We start from the raw sequence: 17,384 nt of genomic DNA on the forward strand, positions 1-17,384 counted from the left end.
ATACTGTCAGTCTGGAATGTCCAGAAAGTTCACTCTGCTCCTTCAGCATGTGCAAGTCCAGGACCAAAGTTGGTCAAACCTTCAGCTCACATAATCTAGTGGCTTCTTCTGACTCATGAAGGCAAAGCTTCACATTTTTGCCATCAGTGCAGATTTATGTAATACAATGTACAAGGAACCAGACTTGAAATGCCCAGATCACAGTCTGCAGCACATATTGCAGGAATGGAGAAGGAGGGGAAAGGAGCGATGCATCATTAAGGCCTTCAGGGTTTAGTGGACAGGACAAAGCAAGGTGTTTCTTTCCCACAGACCTGCCACTTCAGTCTCAGAACAGTGTCTGCATTTGGCCATGGAAAGTCAGATGCCAGGTGTCCGTGCACACAACATGCATTACCCTTTGTTTGCAGAGAAGCCCTCTTTTTTGGCAGCTTGAATTGGACTTCTTCCAGCACACATGCTTTTTGGTCATTCTTTGAGCTCAGCAGCCAGTTACAGTCACCTTCCATAGTGACAAGACTTAAAAGCTTGATTAATTCTCCCCATGGTCTTCTTCCACCCAGGCCACAATTTTCCCCTCCCAACCAGGAATGATGTCATCATCATGGAATACCTACAAAGAAAAAAAAGAGTCCAGTCATGTCTGGAGTCTGGATGCCACTCTTCTACAGTGTGAGGAGCACAAGAGGCAGGCATTAGGTCAGAGATCCTAGTTCAGATTTCACTACACAGCCCAGAGACGTGATGCGACCACAGTCTCCAGGGTTGTGTGGTAACACTGAACCCAAAGCAGCCAATAGTTAAATTCCACACTTACCTCCTCCTTGACAGTGCCAAACTCTGGATCCAGGGCTTTGAAGTGGTAGCGGTGGGTTCCTTCACGATCAATAGCTACCTTAAAATCCTTCAGAGTCACTTCCCCTAACCTGCAAGGGAAGGGTTTAGAACTATCCGATGGTACACCATTACAGGATTTAGATCAAGCATTACTACATGGCATGCAGAGCCACAGCACAAGGCATGTGGCACCCTGGCCACAGGAATGTGAAGACTGTGCCCTTCCAGGGACACATCTGTCAACCCCAAGGTCCTCTTCAGAGGAAAAATTGCCTCCTGATGTACTAAAAACCACCTCAAACCAGCCTTTTTCATTTTCCCTTTGCATCTACAACCATAGTTGTTTTGACAGGAGCATCTTGCACTACGTGGTACAGTAGAACTGCCTGGCTCTTGGAAATAATTTATTTTTTTTTAAAAAAAAAGAAAAGAGAGATTAATATTGTAGGGCTCTAAAACAAATGCATCAGCTAGGGGACTGCTTTAGGCAATTTCCCCCAGACAGTCGTATGAAATTGAATGCCCAAGTTAATGCACAGGGAACCTGTGCTAGTGGTGACGATACGCAGAAGAGACCAGACTAATGCTTTAAGGGAAAAAAGCACCTTCTCACATCAGTGTCAGCAAGGCAAAGCCAGACCTCACCTCTTTGGTATGGTGACCATAAAAGGTGTGAGGGAGCGGTCAGTGAAGTACACCACTTTGGTGCAGGCACTGGTGCTCATCACAGGTGTGCTGTGAGAATGAGGCAGTTCTGCGAAGAAAAGAGCACAGTCATTGGGGAACAGGAGACACACACGAGACAAAAGGGGTGGTCTCAGCAAATCTGCCATCACAACAGAGAACCTGGTGATGGTAAGAGATTCTTAGGAGGGTGGCTAATCTTCCCTGTTCAGAAGGGCCAGGTATTCTGCTGTTTACTGGAAAACTTTGCATTTTAAGGTAGGGTCACCATCCAACCGTGTTGTTAGCATGGAAGATTTGCCTAGCACTGTCCTCCAGGATTACTGTCCCATCCCATTTGCTCCACAGATACTCTGTTCACTACCTCAGCACAGTAGAACCTTTCTGGAAGAGAGAAAGACTGAACAGCACCCCATCCATGTATAGCTACATTATCACTTGTCTTCACTTGCAGATGAGCAGAGCAGGGTGAAGTGACTGATTATCATTAAGGCAAAAGGTTATCTGTCTCCTCCCCTTCTTCCCCACCTAGTAGGCCAGGATGGGTGTTTGTGCATGGATCTTTCTTTGCTCATTTGTGTTTCTCTCTCTCTCTGGCTACTGCCTTGTTTCCTGCTTCCCTGTAACGTGCTGTGCCAAAAGCTGAAGCAGAGGAAGGTTCAGACTGAGTGACTCTACAGTTTTAAGATCCCTAGTGTGCAGAAAACGCTATGGACACCTATTCAATGGCTTTCTAATTTAACAAGTCTTCGGAGCCGCCTCTTCGAGCTCTTTACACCCAAGGCATTCTACGTTTGTGGCTGCAAAACTCAATTTTCTTGCTGCAGTAGAGCGGAAAGGAGTCTGCAAACAGGGAGAGGTACAGTTTGCATGCAGAGAACACATGACTATGGCTGCTCTAAAAACTGCAGTTTATGGGAGAGAGGGGAGAACCTAGCAAATCCTCCCCACAACCCACTTCAGGCTTCTGAGTTCCTTTCCTACCTTCCTCTGCATCTTGTACCTCCAGGCTACCCTGCTGCTGGACAGTACAATGCAGTTGAAAGGTGGAGGCCTCTGTCTTTCCCCAGTACCTACCCCTATAACTTTGCAGACTTTCTAGGTGACCTTTATAACCAATATTGGAAAAAACAGCCTTCATGATGAAAAGCAAACATGGAGCTGTTGCAGCTGGAGCCAGGAAAGGTGGTGTCAGAAAGGGCTGTGCTGTTATGCACATATGAAAGGAGCTAGACACTGAGGGAAGAACAGAGGAAGAGGCAACTGCACAGTTGTGTCCACTAGATAGTGCAAACCAGCAGGAAAGCTGAAATAACATCATGTTTCCCACTCATCCCAGGGGTAACTGTCAGTTTTTTATACTGCAGTACTACCAAAATGGCCCAGACAGACTCCCACTATGATGGTGCTTTACAACCCAGCAGCCAGAGATTGTCTCTGCCCCCCTTTCCTTTGCAGGGAAGTCTATTTGGTACAGCAAATGACTAGAGGGAGGCAAGCGAGCTCTGGTAAAGGGAATAAGAAAGCTGGAGGTGGCAGATTCCCAAGGGGATGGTATGCCCTGGACTCTGGACAGGAAACCAGAGCAATGAATTTGGCAGTGGAAGGACAGGAGCTGAAAGGTACTTACTGGATTTGGGAGGCCAGGAATCTCTACACTCATTTGTTGCTCTGCTTGCTGGTGATTTCCCCCAGATCTAGGGTGTAAAGCCAAAAGAATGAGAACAAAGAGTTACTTCCCAGTTGGAGCTCTCATTGTTGCTTAGCTCTGGGTTGTGTATGAGGGGCAGAAGTTAAGAGCCAAGCGCCCTACCCTTCTCTCTTGCCTCTTCTGTGTTTCCATACGGTACAGCCGTTCCATCAGGCTGGATATGCCCTGCTCCAGGCTGTCAATGGTGTGATGCTGTGGATCGTGGCCACTGAAACTGTTCCTGAGGCTGCGAAGGGCATCACGAACCAACTGCAAGTCATTTGTCTGCCCAAGAGACCATGAGTCAGTCAGACTACCTCCAGGCTGCTTTCTTCACATCTAAAGCCACAGGTCTTAGACAGGGGAAATCTCTCTTAACAAGACAATAGCTTCCAGGATATCTGGAGCCCTCATCTCCATCTGGCTGGGAAAATATCCCTTAGGTGCACTTACCCCTTGGTGGGCTGTAGGAGCAGCTCCTTTTCCTGCTGTCTGGAGGAAGCCATTGCTCTGAGCACTGTGACCACTGTAAGCCATCACCTGTTCAGGGGGAGATGCAGGTGCCACTAGGAATGTGTTTTGGACCTCCACAAAGATCTCAATTTGCAAACTTCAAGATTATGAGAAGGCATGAAAACTTTCCACATCAGTGATAAAACTCCCATCTTCTGCCAGGTAAATACACTCACTAAGGAGCTGGCAGCCAGTCCTATAGGTCACAGCACAAACATGATTCCTCACATACAGGTGGGGAAAAAAAAAAAGGCAGAGACAGGAAGGGGTTGCTGCTAGAGCACAGAGTGCTCTGCAAGCTCTAGTGAGCACAACTGGTGTTCAAGTGGCACTGTACAGAGACAGATATTGGGGCTGGCCCTCTTTCCCCCAAGACAGTTCCAAGTGGTCAATACCAGGGTCAACAGGAAAAGAAGGAGATAAGAAGCTAAGCCGTGGTCTAACCATTAGCCAGATGTCAGAGCTGAAACTAGAAGCCAAGGGTCTCTGTCTTCCACTCACTCCTGAGCTCCCCTCACAGTTTCAACCCTTAGGATTTTGACACAAGAGGATAAACCAGAGTGCTGACTGCTGAGGGCTTTGCTAAGTTGGATGCTTTGCAAAATCTGGCTGCCTTGGTTAGGGCACTGACAATAAGATTACAGAGCCAGGCCTCTCTGGGATGAAGTGAATGATTTCTGGAAACAGGTAGCTAGAGGGTGCTGGACAGAAACATCACTCCAAGTCTGATGTGTAGACCAAGGCTTCCCATACCTCTTCAGCTTCTCTCTTCATGCAGCGGGCTAGCAGGGCCTCTTTGTGCTCCAGCTCCCGTTCCAAATCCACCTGTGAGAGGAGTAGAAGATTCAGCACAAACTGAGCCACCAAGGTAAGTGCCAGTTCTCAGGGTGTCAGCGCAGGCCACCTGCTCCATACCTGCTGGTAGCTGGCCTCAGAAAGCTGCCTAAGCATTTCATCCAGTTTAGACTGATGCTGCTGTAAATGTCGATCCTTCTGGCCCAGTTCTTTCTGCAAGACAGTAACCAAGAGAATCACCAGGGCAGTGAGTAAGGCTCACAATCATCTTCCCATGGCAGGGAAGGTTGTGTCATCTGCCAGGATCAGGTTCCTCTACAGGCTAACTTACACAATGTGTGTAGTTCTAGCTAAATGCTCATACTAAGTATTAAAGCTTTTTTTCTAAAAGATCAGTCAGGTTCTTGTTGCCTAGAGTCTCCTTGCCCAGCAAAGATCCACTACTGAGGCCAGACAACTGTCCCAGAGAAAACAGATTCCTGAGGGATCAGTGGACAATCAGGAGACTCAACCTAACCCGACAGGCTTCTGCACAAGTGTTAGATAATCAGCAAGCCATCCCAGAAAAACCATGACAATAAAAGATCTACTATAAAAAGCTGTGGGGAGAACAAAAAGGACATATGATCCTTCCATCTCATTACAAACATCCATGGCTATCTCAACTTCTTCACTATCCACCATGCCATTCCAAGAGGTGACTGAGTGCCAGGGAGACAGCAGTCACATTCCCAAAACTGAAAATCCACCAGCTGCTGCCCCCAGCAAAGCCTCCAGGGAAGAGAGGTTCCTTTACTTTGTATTCTGCTAGTAGCCGGTTTCTCTCTTCAACCTTCCTCTGAAGGTCAACCTGCAGAAATAACACAGAGGTGTGAGGTTACGTATTTGTGACAACCTCTTTGCCCCTTATGCTAAAGGATGACCTGAGACCAAATATCTGCAGAGTTCAAGGGAGCTGGTGTCTAAGGATGGCAACCTTTTGGACAGGTCAGTTCCTTCCTTGCCCTTCTCTCTCCAGAGAGATACTGTACGTGGCAGCACCACCTGTCAAAGTGCCACTTGCTAACCCAGGGAGCACAATGAGGAGGAAAGAAAATAACTGTACTGAAAACATCATGGGAAGCCCCTCCCTGTTTCAGCTGAAGGTCTTAGAGGACAGGAAGCAGCAGTGAAGAACAGGAAACTCCAGTGAGTCTCACAGCTGGCTAGTAGACTATGTGCAGTTTTTACTATGCAGAGACCTTTGACTGGTTGTTCACTATCCCACGACCCCAAGAACTAGGCTGCAACTACCAACTCCACCCTGTGGCAGCTGGAGCACTCAAGGCCGCCAACCTCCTTCTAAAATAATCTAACCCTCAGCAGCACAGTGACTCACATTCTGGTTGTGCAATTCGTCCTTGTCCATGTTTGCTCTCAGCAGTTCCTGCTTTAGCTGAAGAACTGCAGCATCCTGTTGAATCAGCCTTTGCTGTAAAGCATCCTAGGAAAAGATGTTATTTGTAGAAAGGTGCAAGACAGAGGCAGAAACCCTTCCCTGGGAAATGAGCGACCTAGAGCAGTGGCCGTAACACAGTGGGGCCACTTACAGGGCTAAAGTGTTGCCAAGGGCCCAAGAGAGCAGGAAGTATATAGACATCTGCCCAATGGTCTTTCAGCCCTTCTGCCTTTCTCTGACCCAGAAAGTGATTTCCCTGCCAACATTCTAGCCATCTGGGACAGAGGGATTTCTGAACTTCCTGCTACAGAAGTGGGCTGACAATTTGCTCTTATGGAAGAAAACAGCAGTGTCTTTGGAGGGCCTTTTCAGTGGCCTACAACTAGTGTCTCCAGCCATGCATCTGCAGCATCCAGAGGGCAGAAAGAGGCCAACATCAGCTAAGGACACAAGGAAACATAAGCTCTCAGTGTGACCTAGCTGTGCAATGAAATCCTCCCTGAAGAGGCCAAAGTCAGGACTAATTCTGCACCTTTCATTCAGTGTTAGCCAGAAGCCAAGTGCTTTACCTTGGACAGCTACTGCTATTTGCTTCCTTCACAGGAGCTTGACAGGCAGCTCCAAAAATACCTCTGCTCAGGAGCAGATTATTAGTGTTCAGAGCTCCAGAGGGAGAAACTGAGCAAACAGGAGCCAAAGTTGTGAAAAATGCTGCAGCTGAAGAGGAAAAGGATAGCCCCGTGCTCTTTTTCCTTTGCTATCAAGAATGAGTTCACTGTGCCAATGTTACTGTGCGTACCCCACACAGAGGGGGGAAAAGAAAAGCCATGAGAACCAAGCAGGCATCCTACACCTCATATTTTGTTGAGGTGAAATGGACAAAAGAAGAGACATTTAACCACAACCCTACAGGTAGAAACAGAACCCAGGAGACGTAACTCCTTGTGCCTGCTTTAATTGCAGTCTCTCCCTGGAGCCAGAGACCATAGGATCTCCCATCTCCAAGTCCCCTCATACAACTCCCTCCACAATCTGAAATTGCTCAGAGGTGTATGGTTGCTGCTTGCCCTACTCATGGGCTGCAGCAGACTCTAAAGCTTTACTATTTATATTTGATGAAGTTACCCTTTCCTCACCTTTATTCCCTGTAGGTTTCGAGCCTCTTGTTTGTATTTCAATAGCTCCTTCTGTAAATGCAGCACAATTTGATTAAATGGTGTCTTGTCACCCCTTCCGAATCAACCAAAGTCAGTGTTCTCTGTCCCCAGATACTCACTTCATAAGAAAGCACATCCCACCTTTTCCCATGGGTCAAAGAGCATGTCAGGCCCTAAGCCATTTTAATGAGTTACAAACATGACAAAACAGTTGAGCTGCTCCCTAAGGCCCTGCTGTTACAGTCATGAAAAAAAAAGATTGCCTACTTCTCCAAATCTGTCCTCCAGGGCAATGTCAAATACTCCTTTCCCAGCATCAGAACTGGTCCCAGAGCTGGCACCAGCAGAAAGCTGAACTAAGGCAGGCTTGACAGGGCAGGTTTTTCTTAGTTGCACTTATTTCCTACTTAAGAGATTGTTTATATTCAGATATGGCTAGAAACTTAATAACTGTCCTGGGTGAAGTCTGGAGAAGCTAGTACAACCTAGATGCCTCCAGCTTCAAGAACACACAGGAAAAATGTAATTCAGGGCTCATGTAAATTCCAGTAACACTTAGATACGTTACCACCAACTGACTTTACCAGCATTGGCTTGAGGCAAAGTGGGGAGGTAGCGTATATTTTTCTGCTGCTATCCCACAAACTTTTATTAACTGCTCATATGGATACAATAAACACTTCCCTGCCATGTATTGTGAGAGCTCTGCAGGTCAATGAATTATGGTTTCAGGGAAGCAGATATCTCCACTCCTTGAGGGATGGAGTTCCCACACAGCAGAATATGGGAACAGAGTTGGAGCCTAACACAATATATTCCCCATGTCATCTGTCATGTTGTCCACCTTCCCTGTCTCTGCCCTGCCTGCCCACCACCCCCCTCTTCCTCCTTCCCTCCCCCCCCAAAAAAAAAATCAAGTAGGACAGGATCTACAAAGATCTCTTGATCCAAAACCTCCTTCCCCTTCATCTGTCTTCCTCTAACCTTTAGGTCTTGATTTTCTTCCACACTCTGGTCCAGGCGACTTCGAATTATGATCTGAATGTAAAATACCACGGTTATTATTGTGCAAGACACCTGCCGGTGGCAGGTGCTGAGGGCAGCTTGATCAGAGATATGCGAGTACAGCAATGTGCTCACCAGCTGCTCTTCAGGGCAGGCTCCACGCTCACAAAGTTCAAAGGACCCTTCCTGTTCATCCTCAGGTAAAGATCCATTGAGCAACAAAGCCTGGGAAGATGAAGGAAAAAAGAAATCTTCCATGGTTTTAGTGCCTTATGGGGTATATATATATGTACATCAGGTCCCTGATATTTCAATCAAACTCTCATGAACTAGAGGCTCTTAAGTATTGAGCAAGAGGAGGAAAATCAGTTAATCAAATCCAATTTCTTGGCTAGCAACATCAGCTGCCTCTCCCAGGGTATGAGGGGACAGCAATGCCAGCTGCTTACCCTCACTCCTGAAACATGGGGCCAGAGTTGGAGGAACAGGACATGCCAATTCCTCCACTGACACCTGTCCCTGCTCTCAGAGGGCACATAATGCAACCAGATTTTATCAGTGAACCAAGCTTTTTTTTTTTGTCTTTTGTTTCCTGCCCATTGTCCACAGGGAAAGTGGCTGCCTGCCCGCCCACCCTCCAACCTCCGCCCTGGCTGCCTATGCTTCTCACACAATCTCTGCTTTGTTTACTGGCACATAAATATTTACAATTCAAAGCCAGTGTGGTTCCCAGCACAAACAGAAAGGAATATTCTGAGAGAGTTCAGGGTCTTTACTATACAGACTGGGGGCTCTACTCCCCATGTAGAGTCAAACACTTTGGGCTGAGGGTCATTTGGACAGGGAGGGACTGGAACAGGGCAGCAAGAAAAAGGTCCAACAATTAAATAGTTGCATAGAGAATATGCCAAATATATAGTTCAGCCTAGCTCACTGAAAGACTGATGTAAGCCTGTGTGACCCCTGATCAGCTCTGTGAATCTCAATTGATTTCCTGACATTCCTTGTCTCTCTGCATTACTTCCGATCACAAATCACAGAAAGACTGCTCTATTCTCTCAGGCTGCTAACAAAACCTGCAGGCTGCTAAGCACCCTGGTGAAGAAGGGGTGTCCCAGCCACTGCACATGGGAAAACATTACTGCATCTTTACCATTTGGCACAGTACAGCACATACAGGAGTTAGCATAGCATCACAGGACAGGGCACCAAGCCAAAGAACCCAGCTAAGATCTGGACTCCAACCGAAAGACAACACAGACATAATCACCTTCCAAATACAGGTTTTGTTTTAGATTCTTCTATAGTGGTTCTGTTCTTACCTGCATTCAGTATGCCCTTCCCCTCCCACAGTCCACCTAAATTACTATTAGTGAATATCACTGATCCTCACTGGTCTTCACTAGTGAATATCACTGGTCTTCATAGCAATATAATCATCTTCTCTCTCTCTCTCCACACCTTTCTTTCTCCCTCCCTACTGAATAAGAACCTCAAATCATGACAACACTGAGTTTTGGAGATGCCTAAGCTAAGAAAAAGAAAAGGTTGTGCCTGAATTGCACAGACTGCCATTAAAATCCTTTCTCTGAAAGCCTAGTAAATATACTGGGGCTAGGGAAGTTGCAGTCATCTTTCCTCCTTCCCTGGGCTCTCCTGCTTAAGCATGTTACACAATGACAGGGGACAGGCATACCCTGCCCCAAGCAAGACTGTGGCTGGATCCAACTGTCTTCTTGATTGCATGTGGGACATCAGAAAGGACAGTTTTGGCATTCTGCATTCTGGTAAAGTTGACCAGCACCAAATCACAATTGCAGGAGCCAAGAGAGCCTAAACATTACAAGAAAGGAAGATGTCAAAAGTACTTAGTCAGTAGCATTCTGTTGCTGGATAAGGCCTCAGCTGGCTGCAGCTAGTACACAGTAGCCACGCTATCTGAAATACTTCCTCATTCCTGAGGAACTTTTCTCTGAAGGGACTTGTCCCACAGGGTGAGACACAGAGAAAAGCCACTGTCTCTGTTTAAACAGAGGTGACCCAAGAGATCAGTTGACTTCTTGCACAATCACTCCAAGAGACCTCACTGGACCAGGACTCTTACTCAACTCTCTCGAGTTCCAGGCCAGTGTCTCAGCTGCAAGATAACCTGTCTTCCAGATACAGCTGGTGGGAAAATAAGTGTATGTGGGAGGGATTGCTGGCTGAGAAGAAAATCTATTACCTGCAAACCTGAAATCATCTTCTTCGCTTCCTCCATTTCCTTTTCCAAATGGTCCTGCTGTTCCAAAAGCTGCTCCTCCCATGAATTCTCCAAATATGACACAGGGTTCCCTGCTTGCCATTCAAGCTGGAAATTAGATTCTGTCTCTTCTGGAAGACAGAGCAGCTGAATGTGGTCATGACAGACAGAGGAGCCCAGAAAAGACTTGCACCACACAATAATTGCCTGCTGTCCACACTAGCTATCACTAACAAACCAGCATGTCTTCTAGCCAGTGTCAAGGAAATTGCTACAGGTGCAGCATCTTGTCTAATCTCAAGGATTTATGCCTTACTCTTTATGCAAAGGAAGGTCTCCTGCATACATATATATCAAAGCTGAGCATCCTTCCCCTTCATTAAATTTGCTGCATCTGATTCCTCAGTACTGGAGATTTCAAGGCACATCACAGGTGACAACACACTGCACTGTACATGGTAGAAAATATCTAAGGGAAGAAAAGCAACTGAAGAACGTGTCTTAGTGTTAGAAGGTGCACCAATGACCCGCTGAAGGCAACATTAAACAGTATTTCTACTTGTCAAACAACATGGCTTTCTCAAGGTGGACAAAACACCTAATTCTGAAAAATACTTTTCTCTTAATAGCAAGTTGAATAGCCTTGCATGCCTTTTCTGATAGCATAAGCTATCATCCACTGGCTGGCCCAGGAATGTAGATGATTTTTTTTTTCTTTTTCTTCCCTAAGAAGGGATGTGGTTTGACAGGGAATAATCAGAGCAGTGCTTGTTAGCTAGTTAACCAAAAGTGTAATTGCCCAATGCAAGCTGCTGTGCACCTGTAGACATGCAGCTGCAATGTCCTACTGTATGGGCAGCAAGCAGACACAGTACAACTAAGAATTTAAGGAAAAGCCACAGCCTGCCAGCTACTTCAGGTGCTGAGATAGTCTGTCAAATACTTTCGAAGGAGCACTAAAGCAGGACATACTGTCTGAGGCAGCAAAGCACTTCCTAGGAGAGATTCTCTGTCATTTGCTCTTGGAATGGATGCTAACCAGAGAGTTATTAGTAGGCTGCAAGCTGGCAAGCTCACATGGATTCTTTCTTTAAGGGAATTTTAAATGTTTTGGGCTTTTTTCCAACATGGCCTAATGAAGCTGTGATTAAAGCATTCACCTTATAGTGAAAATTATATATCACCCTCTCCAGAGCTTTTTATTTCTCAAGCATTATTTTGCAAGCCTCAGACATCGCTGCATTACGGCACTATTGTAGTGTTAAAAGTTTTGAGCTTTAGTTTTATGTGGACAGATACTCAGTGTGACATCCTCTACATTCATTTCAGTCACTGGGGAGCTTTTCAGCAAGTATATGATACAAACAAATCTCAGTGGAAGCGTGAGCTGTCTTATCACAAGGTACCTGTTTTAGTTTCTGTTTCTTCAGTGTGGATAACCACAAGTCTTTCCTTCTCCTCTGACGGGGCTACGGTGGATTCGCTCTTTGCACTATGGATAGGACTGGGCGATGCAAGACTGTAGGGGAAAGGAGAAACAGTTACTTCTAGTGCTGATCAACATCATCCTCATTCAAGATAAAAGTGAACATGCAGACAGGCTTGTTGAAACTAAAGATTATCTGCATATTAGAGAAGCCAATAACAAACCAAAGTGGGCATGTAACTTTTCCATCACTCTACATCAGTGTCAGAGCAGGCTAACTGATAAGTAGCACAATATGTCTCTTCGTTTTCCTTAACTATCAGAATGCCAATTTGAGACTGCTACCACAGAATTCACATATACTCACACAGGGGTAAGACCACACTCTGCTGAAGGTCTGCTCAGGACCAGTTTACTGCAAGCCTTATGTTCATACTGCAAACCGAACAAAAAGCCACCCTGGTTTGCTTCATCTCTTGCTCCAGCTTTCAAAAGCACCACGTCACTACCTTGAAATTCCAAGGGCAAAATATTTTTGAAAGTCAGATACCACTCACTCATGTTCTTAGGTTAAAAATTCATGAAAGTAGCCACCTATTTTCAGTGGAGCTATCTCATCTGACTGTGAGGTTCAAGCAATCTTTTCAGAAATTCTTCCTAAATGCATCACCCAGACAACATCAAAAGGTGGCTGAAGCTCACTGACCCATTCAACGTACCTCTAAAGTCACAGGAACTAGTCCTTGCAAGTGTGAGGAGGTGTTAATTTTTCATTCTCTCCAACACAGAAACAAAGGACGGAGAACAAAAAGAAAACAGCGTGGAAGTAAAATAATAGGTTTAGAAAAATAAGAGGCTTCAACAGCTCGCCCTCCGCATCTTCCCAGCACTGCTGCTGCATATTCCACAGCGTTCTCACAGAATTAGAAAAGCCTTGCAATAGAGATGGAAATTACTTGCTAGCAGCTCCCGTCTGGTCCATTCCCACAGCCAGTGCTGGCCTACTTCTCATTTATATTACAGACCTTCAAGCCATCTAGTTTTAATGGTCTCGATTAAATGGACTTTCACCATATTAAAGGAAGAGATGAATGCAACTTACTAAGTGAAAGAATAATCATCTTCTCTTGGAGATCTCTGACAGCTACAGTACCTATTCTTTCCTGGTCAAACAAGGTGTTCATGATTGTTAAAGGGGTCCAGGCCACCTGGCTTTGCTCAAGGATTTACCTTCAGGAAGTCTAACTCCATTACAGCAGTCCCCGATTAGGCACATTTTGTATACAACATGTGTACCCACCCCTCTCCTCATGCTTGTCACTGGGTGCACAGTGTAAAATTAAAATAATTGTTTGGAAGCCCATAGAATACTCTTGGGTTTGCTTTATACAGTAAGGGTGAGAGGAAAGGATGAAGCTTTCCAACAGCACAGGTACAGACAGGAAGGCCAGCTGATCTAACACATCCAGTAACTCTGAGAGGGATTTTACTTCCTTCTAGGAACAGATCTCTATATCCTTCCCACATATTCTCAGCTGATACTCTGAATGTGCCATTGAGAAATGCGTTGTTGGTTCTCATCCATGCAAAAGATGAAAGAATGAGAGCTGTCCTAGAAAAACAGTAACTGTTGGGTGAGAAGGTGGTAAAATTGAGGGATAGGCAAGAGCCTGGAACCGAAAAGAAGAATGAGCAGGACAAAAACTAAGGGCATACAGAGCCTGGAAATAACATTCCTCTCTTCCAAAGTCTGCTTCTTGCAGCACTGGACCCACAGTCCAAAGCAAATACAAAGGATCCCAGCTAGGACAGGGGATGGGGTTAAGTGCTCACTACAGGTCTCCACAACATAGACAGTTTTATAGATAATTGCTTACGCATTCCTATGTCCACAGTCCCCTTCCCAGGCAGCTTCTCTATTTTAGAAGGCCAGTGGATTCACATGGCATCAGTGGCAACCTCTCAAACCATGCCAAACAGTGAAAGAGCCACTGAGATGCACTCAGATGAAACAGCAGCACGGGTCAGGTTCCCTCATACATTATACCATCAAGTTAATGCTGGAAACATTTCTACAGTTTTTGTATCAGTCACCAAACCTGTTAGAGTATGAAATCTCCACTGATGTAATTTGTTCTTTAAAATACATAACAATTCTTGATTAAAGCATGCAGAAATAAGTGTTGGGAAATTAAAGCTATTTAAGACAGGTTTATGATGCAAACTATTCCACTTTATTTCTTTTACCAGTTGGCTTCTTAACGCATATCCTTTATCCACTGAGTCCCAGAGTTGCCAGTGCCTGCACAGTAAAGGCTTTAGAGCAACAGCCCCAGTGATAAGTCTGAATTATCATAATTTTAATAAAGACCCCGTCCCTGCTGTTTCAAATGACAATGGCAACAATCGCTCACCATTTGACCTGCTTCCCTCCCATGATCCCACTTTAACCTTTCGCCTCACAGAATCCGTTTCTCGGGGAGCCTCAGGATTCTGGCTACAGACATGCCTTGTCCCTTCACATGCTTGGAATTCAGTATAGAAGATGCCAGCTCCTGTCAAACTACTGGAGAAATATTTCCAAGCCAGACTGCTTCACATTAGCTGAAAAATTCACAGCAGAAACAAACAAAAAAACCCTCAGGGTCTTTGCAATAAATTGTCAGATAGCAGATCAGAAGCCTCCACACACGTATTTGATTCCAGAGTCGGGGAATTCTGCAGCCTCGGTTTTGCTTTTGCTGGTTTTCCTCTCAGGTTATTTGTCTCTTGCTGCTGCATTTTGGTCAGCTGCACACCCAGTTGTTTTCATCCCAAAGACTGCAATCTGGATTGCCAGTGGTGCTTCTCATCCCATTCTGCCCTCTTCAGACTCCAAGCATCTGCTGCAGATGCCAACGAACAGCCAAGAGAAGGTGCTTCTGCAAGCAGTAGGTTCTCTGCTCTTCCAGGCTTGGCTGCGGTCTCCGAAGGCAGCATGCAGCACTTCCCAGCCCTCCGCACGGCTTCCTCTTCCTCGCTATCTCCAGCTCCCTCTCCCTCCCACTGTCACACAGGCTGTGCAAGGCAGAGCCTTTTCTCAGATGCCTGGCTCAGAGTGGGGGAGGGAAGGCTGGTGGAAGGGGAGGGGAAAGGGAGATGGATGGGTGAGGGGCTCAGTGGCTTGGGAATCCATCTGATTTTGGCAATTTTTCCATGAGTCATTTCAACTGTCTTTGCTTATTAGAGCTTTTGTCTCTGGGAATTCTGTTATTCAGGCTTTGAGCTCTCTTACTGAAGAGGTAATGCAGAAACGAGCTGATGCTAGGCAGGGGATGCTGCCCTGGGACAGATGTGACAGCAGCACAATTAGCTGGAGGGGCGTGGCTGCAGTCAATAACTGCATCTCTCACCAAAAAAAAAAAGTAAAAAAAAAAAGTGGCTTTTTTCTCCCAGCCAGTTCTCATAACTAAGCTGGTACATTTCTCTCTGGAAGGAAAGAGAAACAAGCATCTTGTTTTTATCAAGAAGCCTGTTGGCAGAAGACATCCCCAGGAGCTGGGGCTCAGATTGCTCCTAATTTCTTTGGGTAGATCCCTGATCACTTATGTAAAGATTCTCACCATATTATGCCCCATCAGCAATAATATCACCATTACCATATGGTAAGAGAACTCATGGCATTATGGAGAAAAACAAAAACCATAACACAATGATTTAGGATGTGCAGAGACCCTCACCACCAAAATATAACCACATATGAACAAACAGCAGCTGTCTGACAATACATTATAGGGTAGAAGAGTACACATAAAACACTACAGCTGCGGTAAACTGAAGAGTGAGTGGAGGGAGCAGCATGAGATCACAGTTCAAGAGTCAACACCACAGTCCTGTGACATTAGCCATAAAATCCTGTTGTCAAGAGGAGAATTTTTACATCTCCCCTGGAAAGACAGCTTCCAAAGCACACTCTCTACTGACATCATGTGGAGCCAGTGGTCCAATACTGGCTCACATGGAGCTCACCCACTCTTCCCAACGTGTACTTCTGTATTTCTAAACACGACCTCACAACGATATACAACACATTTTGGGGATAAGTACAAAACATTGTCATTTTTTTCCTCCTCTCTTGGGCCAAGCAACCTTAATTCTCAGGTACATGGAAGCCATGTAAAGGACCATCAGCAGACACATCTTGCCAATAAAGTTCCTTACCTGGAAGGGTGGGACTCCAATGGCAAGTTCTGCTGCCCTTCATACTGCTGCACCAGTGCCCGGACACTCCAGTAGGGGTTTTCAATCTCCTCATCCATGCTGCTATTTCTGGAGATGATAATCATAGAATGAGGGAAGCCTCACCTGATAGGAGCAGAAATTCTTCTTGTCTCCAAGAAGGAGGGTAATGAAATTAAGGTAAGAAGGAGGGGACAGTTAGAAAACTGCCAATTAAGAAAATTGTCCTATCAGGGAGCTCCATCTCATCTCGGTGTGAGGGAAACACAGGCAAACAGGCCCTCCCCTTTTAAATTAATCTCTAATTCTGTGACTAGTAAACTACAAAAGCTCTGGAAAGGCAAGGAAAAGAACTGAATTTGCAAATAGCACAAGGACTGGCTTTTCTGAAGAACTCCTGGCCTAAGGCCTTTGCCATAGGAACCTTTAACATTTAATTTTTTCAACAAAATATACCATTTCAACCTCATTTCTAAACTGCTTCATGGGTATTACCTCACACCAGGAACTGTTAGGATAAAGAGGCATCTATTTTAAATTGTGTCCATCTGCTAACAAGATCTGACCTCACATAACCAGGGAAAACTCATTACCTCTGTCTGTGCCGGAAAACATCCCGGCCAGATTGCAAGACATCTTGACGAACATCTGCCAGAGCAGCCACCGCCCCTTGGGCCACTGCAGCAGCTGAGCGAAGCCTGTGACTGGCCGATGATGCTGATAAACTCTTCCCCACCATACCAGCAGGGCTATGATTCATTCCCTTCCCAGAGCCTGGTTTGAAATGAGCGGCTAAGGCCAGGATCAACCTCATGATAGATTTCAAGTTCCCATCAACAATATCTGCAAAATGCAAACAAAGCCAAGGACAATGTCATTAACATCAAGTCCCACCAGAGCTGTACCTGACCAACCAGCATGAATAGAATTAAACCCAAGGGGACCACGCCAGGTCCATGCCTCTAAACGAGGACTATGCAAAAAGGACTGCATTACAGCACTGATGTTAGCTCTGCCTGTTTTGTACAGAGCAAACTAACTGCCACCTACAGATTACAAGTGTAAACGCTTTGAACAGACCTAAGCCTTCCCTCTACAGCCATTTCCAGCTAACAGTCCAGTAGGTTACGTGGCAGCACATGATAATTACTGAATGCTCACTGGAAAAGCAGAGCAGTTACTGAAGACTACCACTGTACTAGCAGTCACTTCAATTAGCACATGGAATTTGCTTCCTTTTTTTTTCTTTTTAATACTAAAGACCAGAGAACAGCAATGTATTTCTTTAGCAATAGTGTCCTGTACCATAAACAATCTGTAGCACCCTGCAAATACTAACTAGTCAGTTTTAATAATACCACACTAGGCATTTCCCACAG

General features: G+C 45.5%; 1 protein-coding gene across 2 annotated transcripts in view; it reads right to left on the minus strand.

Moving 5' to 3' along the window:
- Positions 1-532: 532 nt before the first annotated feature.
- DIXDC1 (DIX domain containing 1) overlaps positions 533-17,384 on the minus strand; it is a 28,174-nt gene continuing 11,322 nt past the window's right edge. Inside the window, exons 4-20 of one of the 2 annotated variants that reach the window (XM_010173727.1) lie at positions 16,599-16,848; positions 15,988-16,095; positions 11,768-11,880; positions 10,344-10,492; positions 8,255-8,344; positions 8,099-8,152; positions 7,094-7,144; positions 5,898-6,002; positions 5,316-5,369; positions 4,640-4,732; positions 4,478-4,549; positions 3,665-3,751; positions 3,335-3,496; positions 3,152-3,218; positions 1,483-1,591; positions 818-926; positions 533-613 (exon numbers count right to left, since the gene is read on the minus strand). In XM_010173727.1, the coding sequence (XP_010172029.1) occupies positions 533-613; positions 818-926; positions 1,483-1,591; positions 3,152-3,218; positions 3,335-3,496; positions 3,665-3,751; positions 4,478-4,549; positions 4,640-4,732; positions 5,316-5,369; positions 5,898-6,002; positions 7,094-7,144; positions 8,099-8,152; positions 8,255-8,344; positions 10,344-10,492; positions 11,768-11,880; positions 15,988-16,095; positions 16,599-16,848 (1,754 nt within the window). Of the gene's footprint in view, positions 614-817; positions 927-1,482; positions 1,592-3,151; positions 3,219-3,334; positions 3,497-3,664; positions 3,752-4,477; positions 4,550-4,639; positions 4,733-5,315; positions 5,370-5,897; positions 6,003-7,093; positions 7,145-8,098; positions 8,153-8,254; positions 8,345-10,343; positions 10,493-11,767; positions 11,881-14,201; positions 14,225-15,987; positions 16,096-16,598; positions 16,849-17,384 lie in introns of those variants that run through there. The other variant, XM_010173728.1, reaches the window with a different exon arrangement.

Source organism: Antrostomus carolinensis, unplaced genomic scaffold (genome assembly GCF_000700745.2).
Source record: "Antrostomus carolinensis isolate BGI_N321 unplaced genomic scaffold, ASM70074v2 scaffold39128, whole genome shotgun sequence".
Classification (NCBI taxonomy): domain Eukaryota; kingdom Metazoa; phylum Chordata; class Aves; order Caprimulgiformes; family Caprimulgidae; genus Antrostomus; species Antrostomus carolinensis.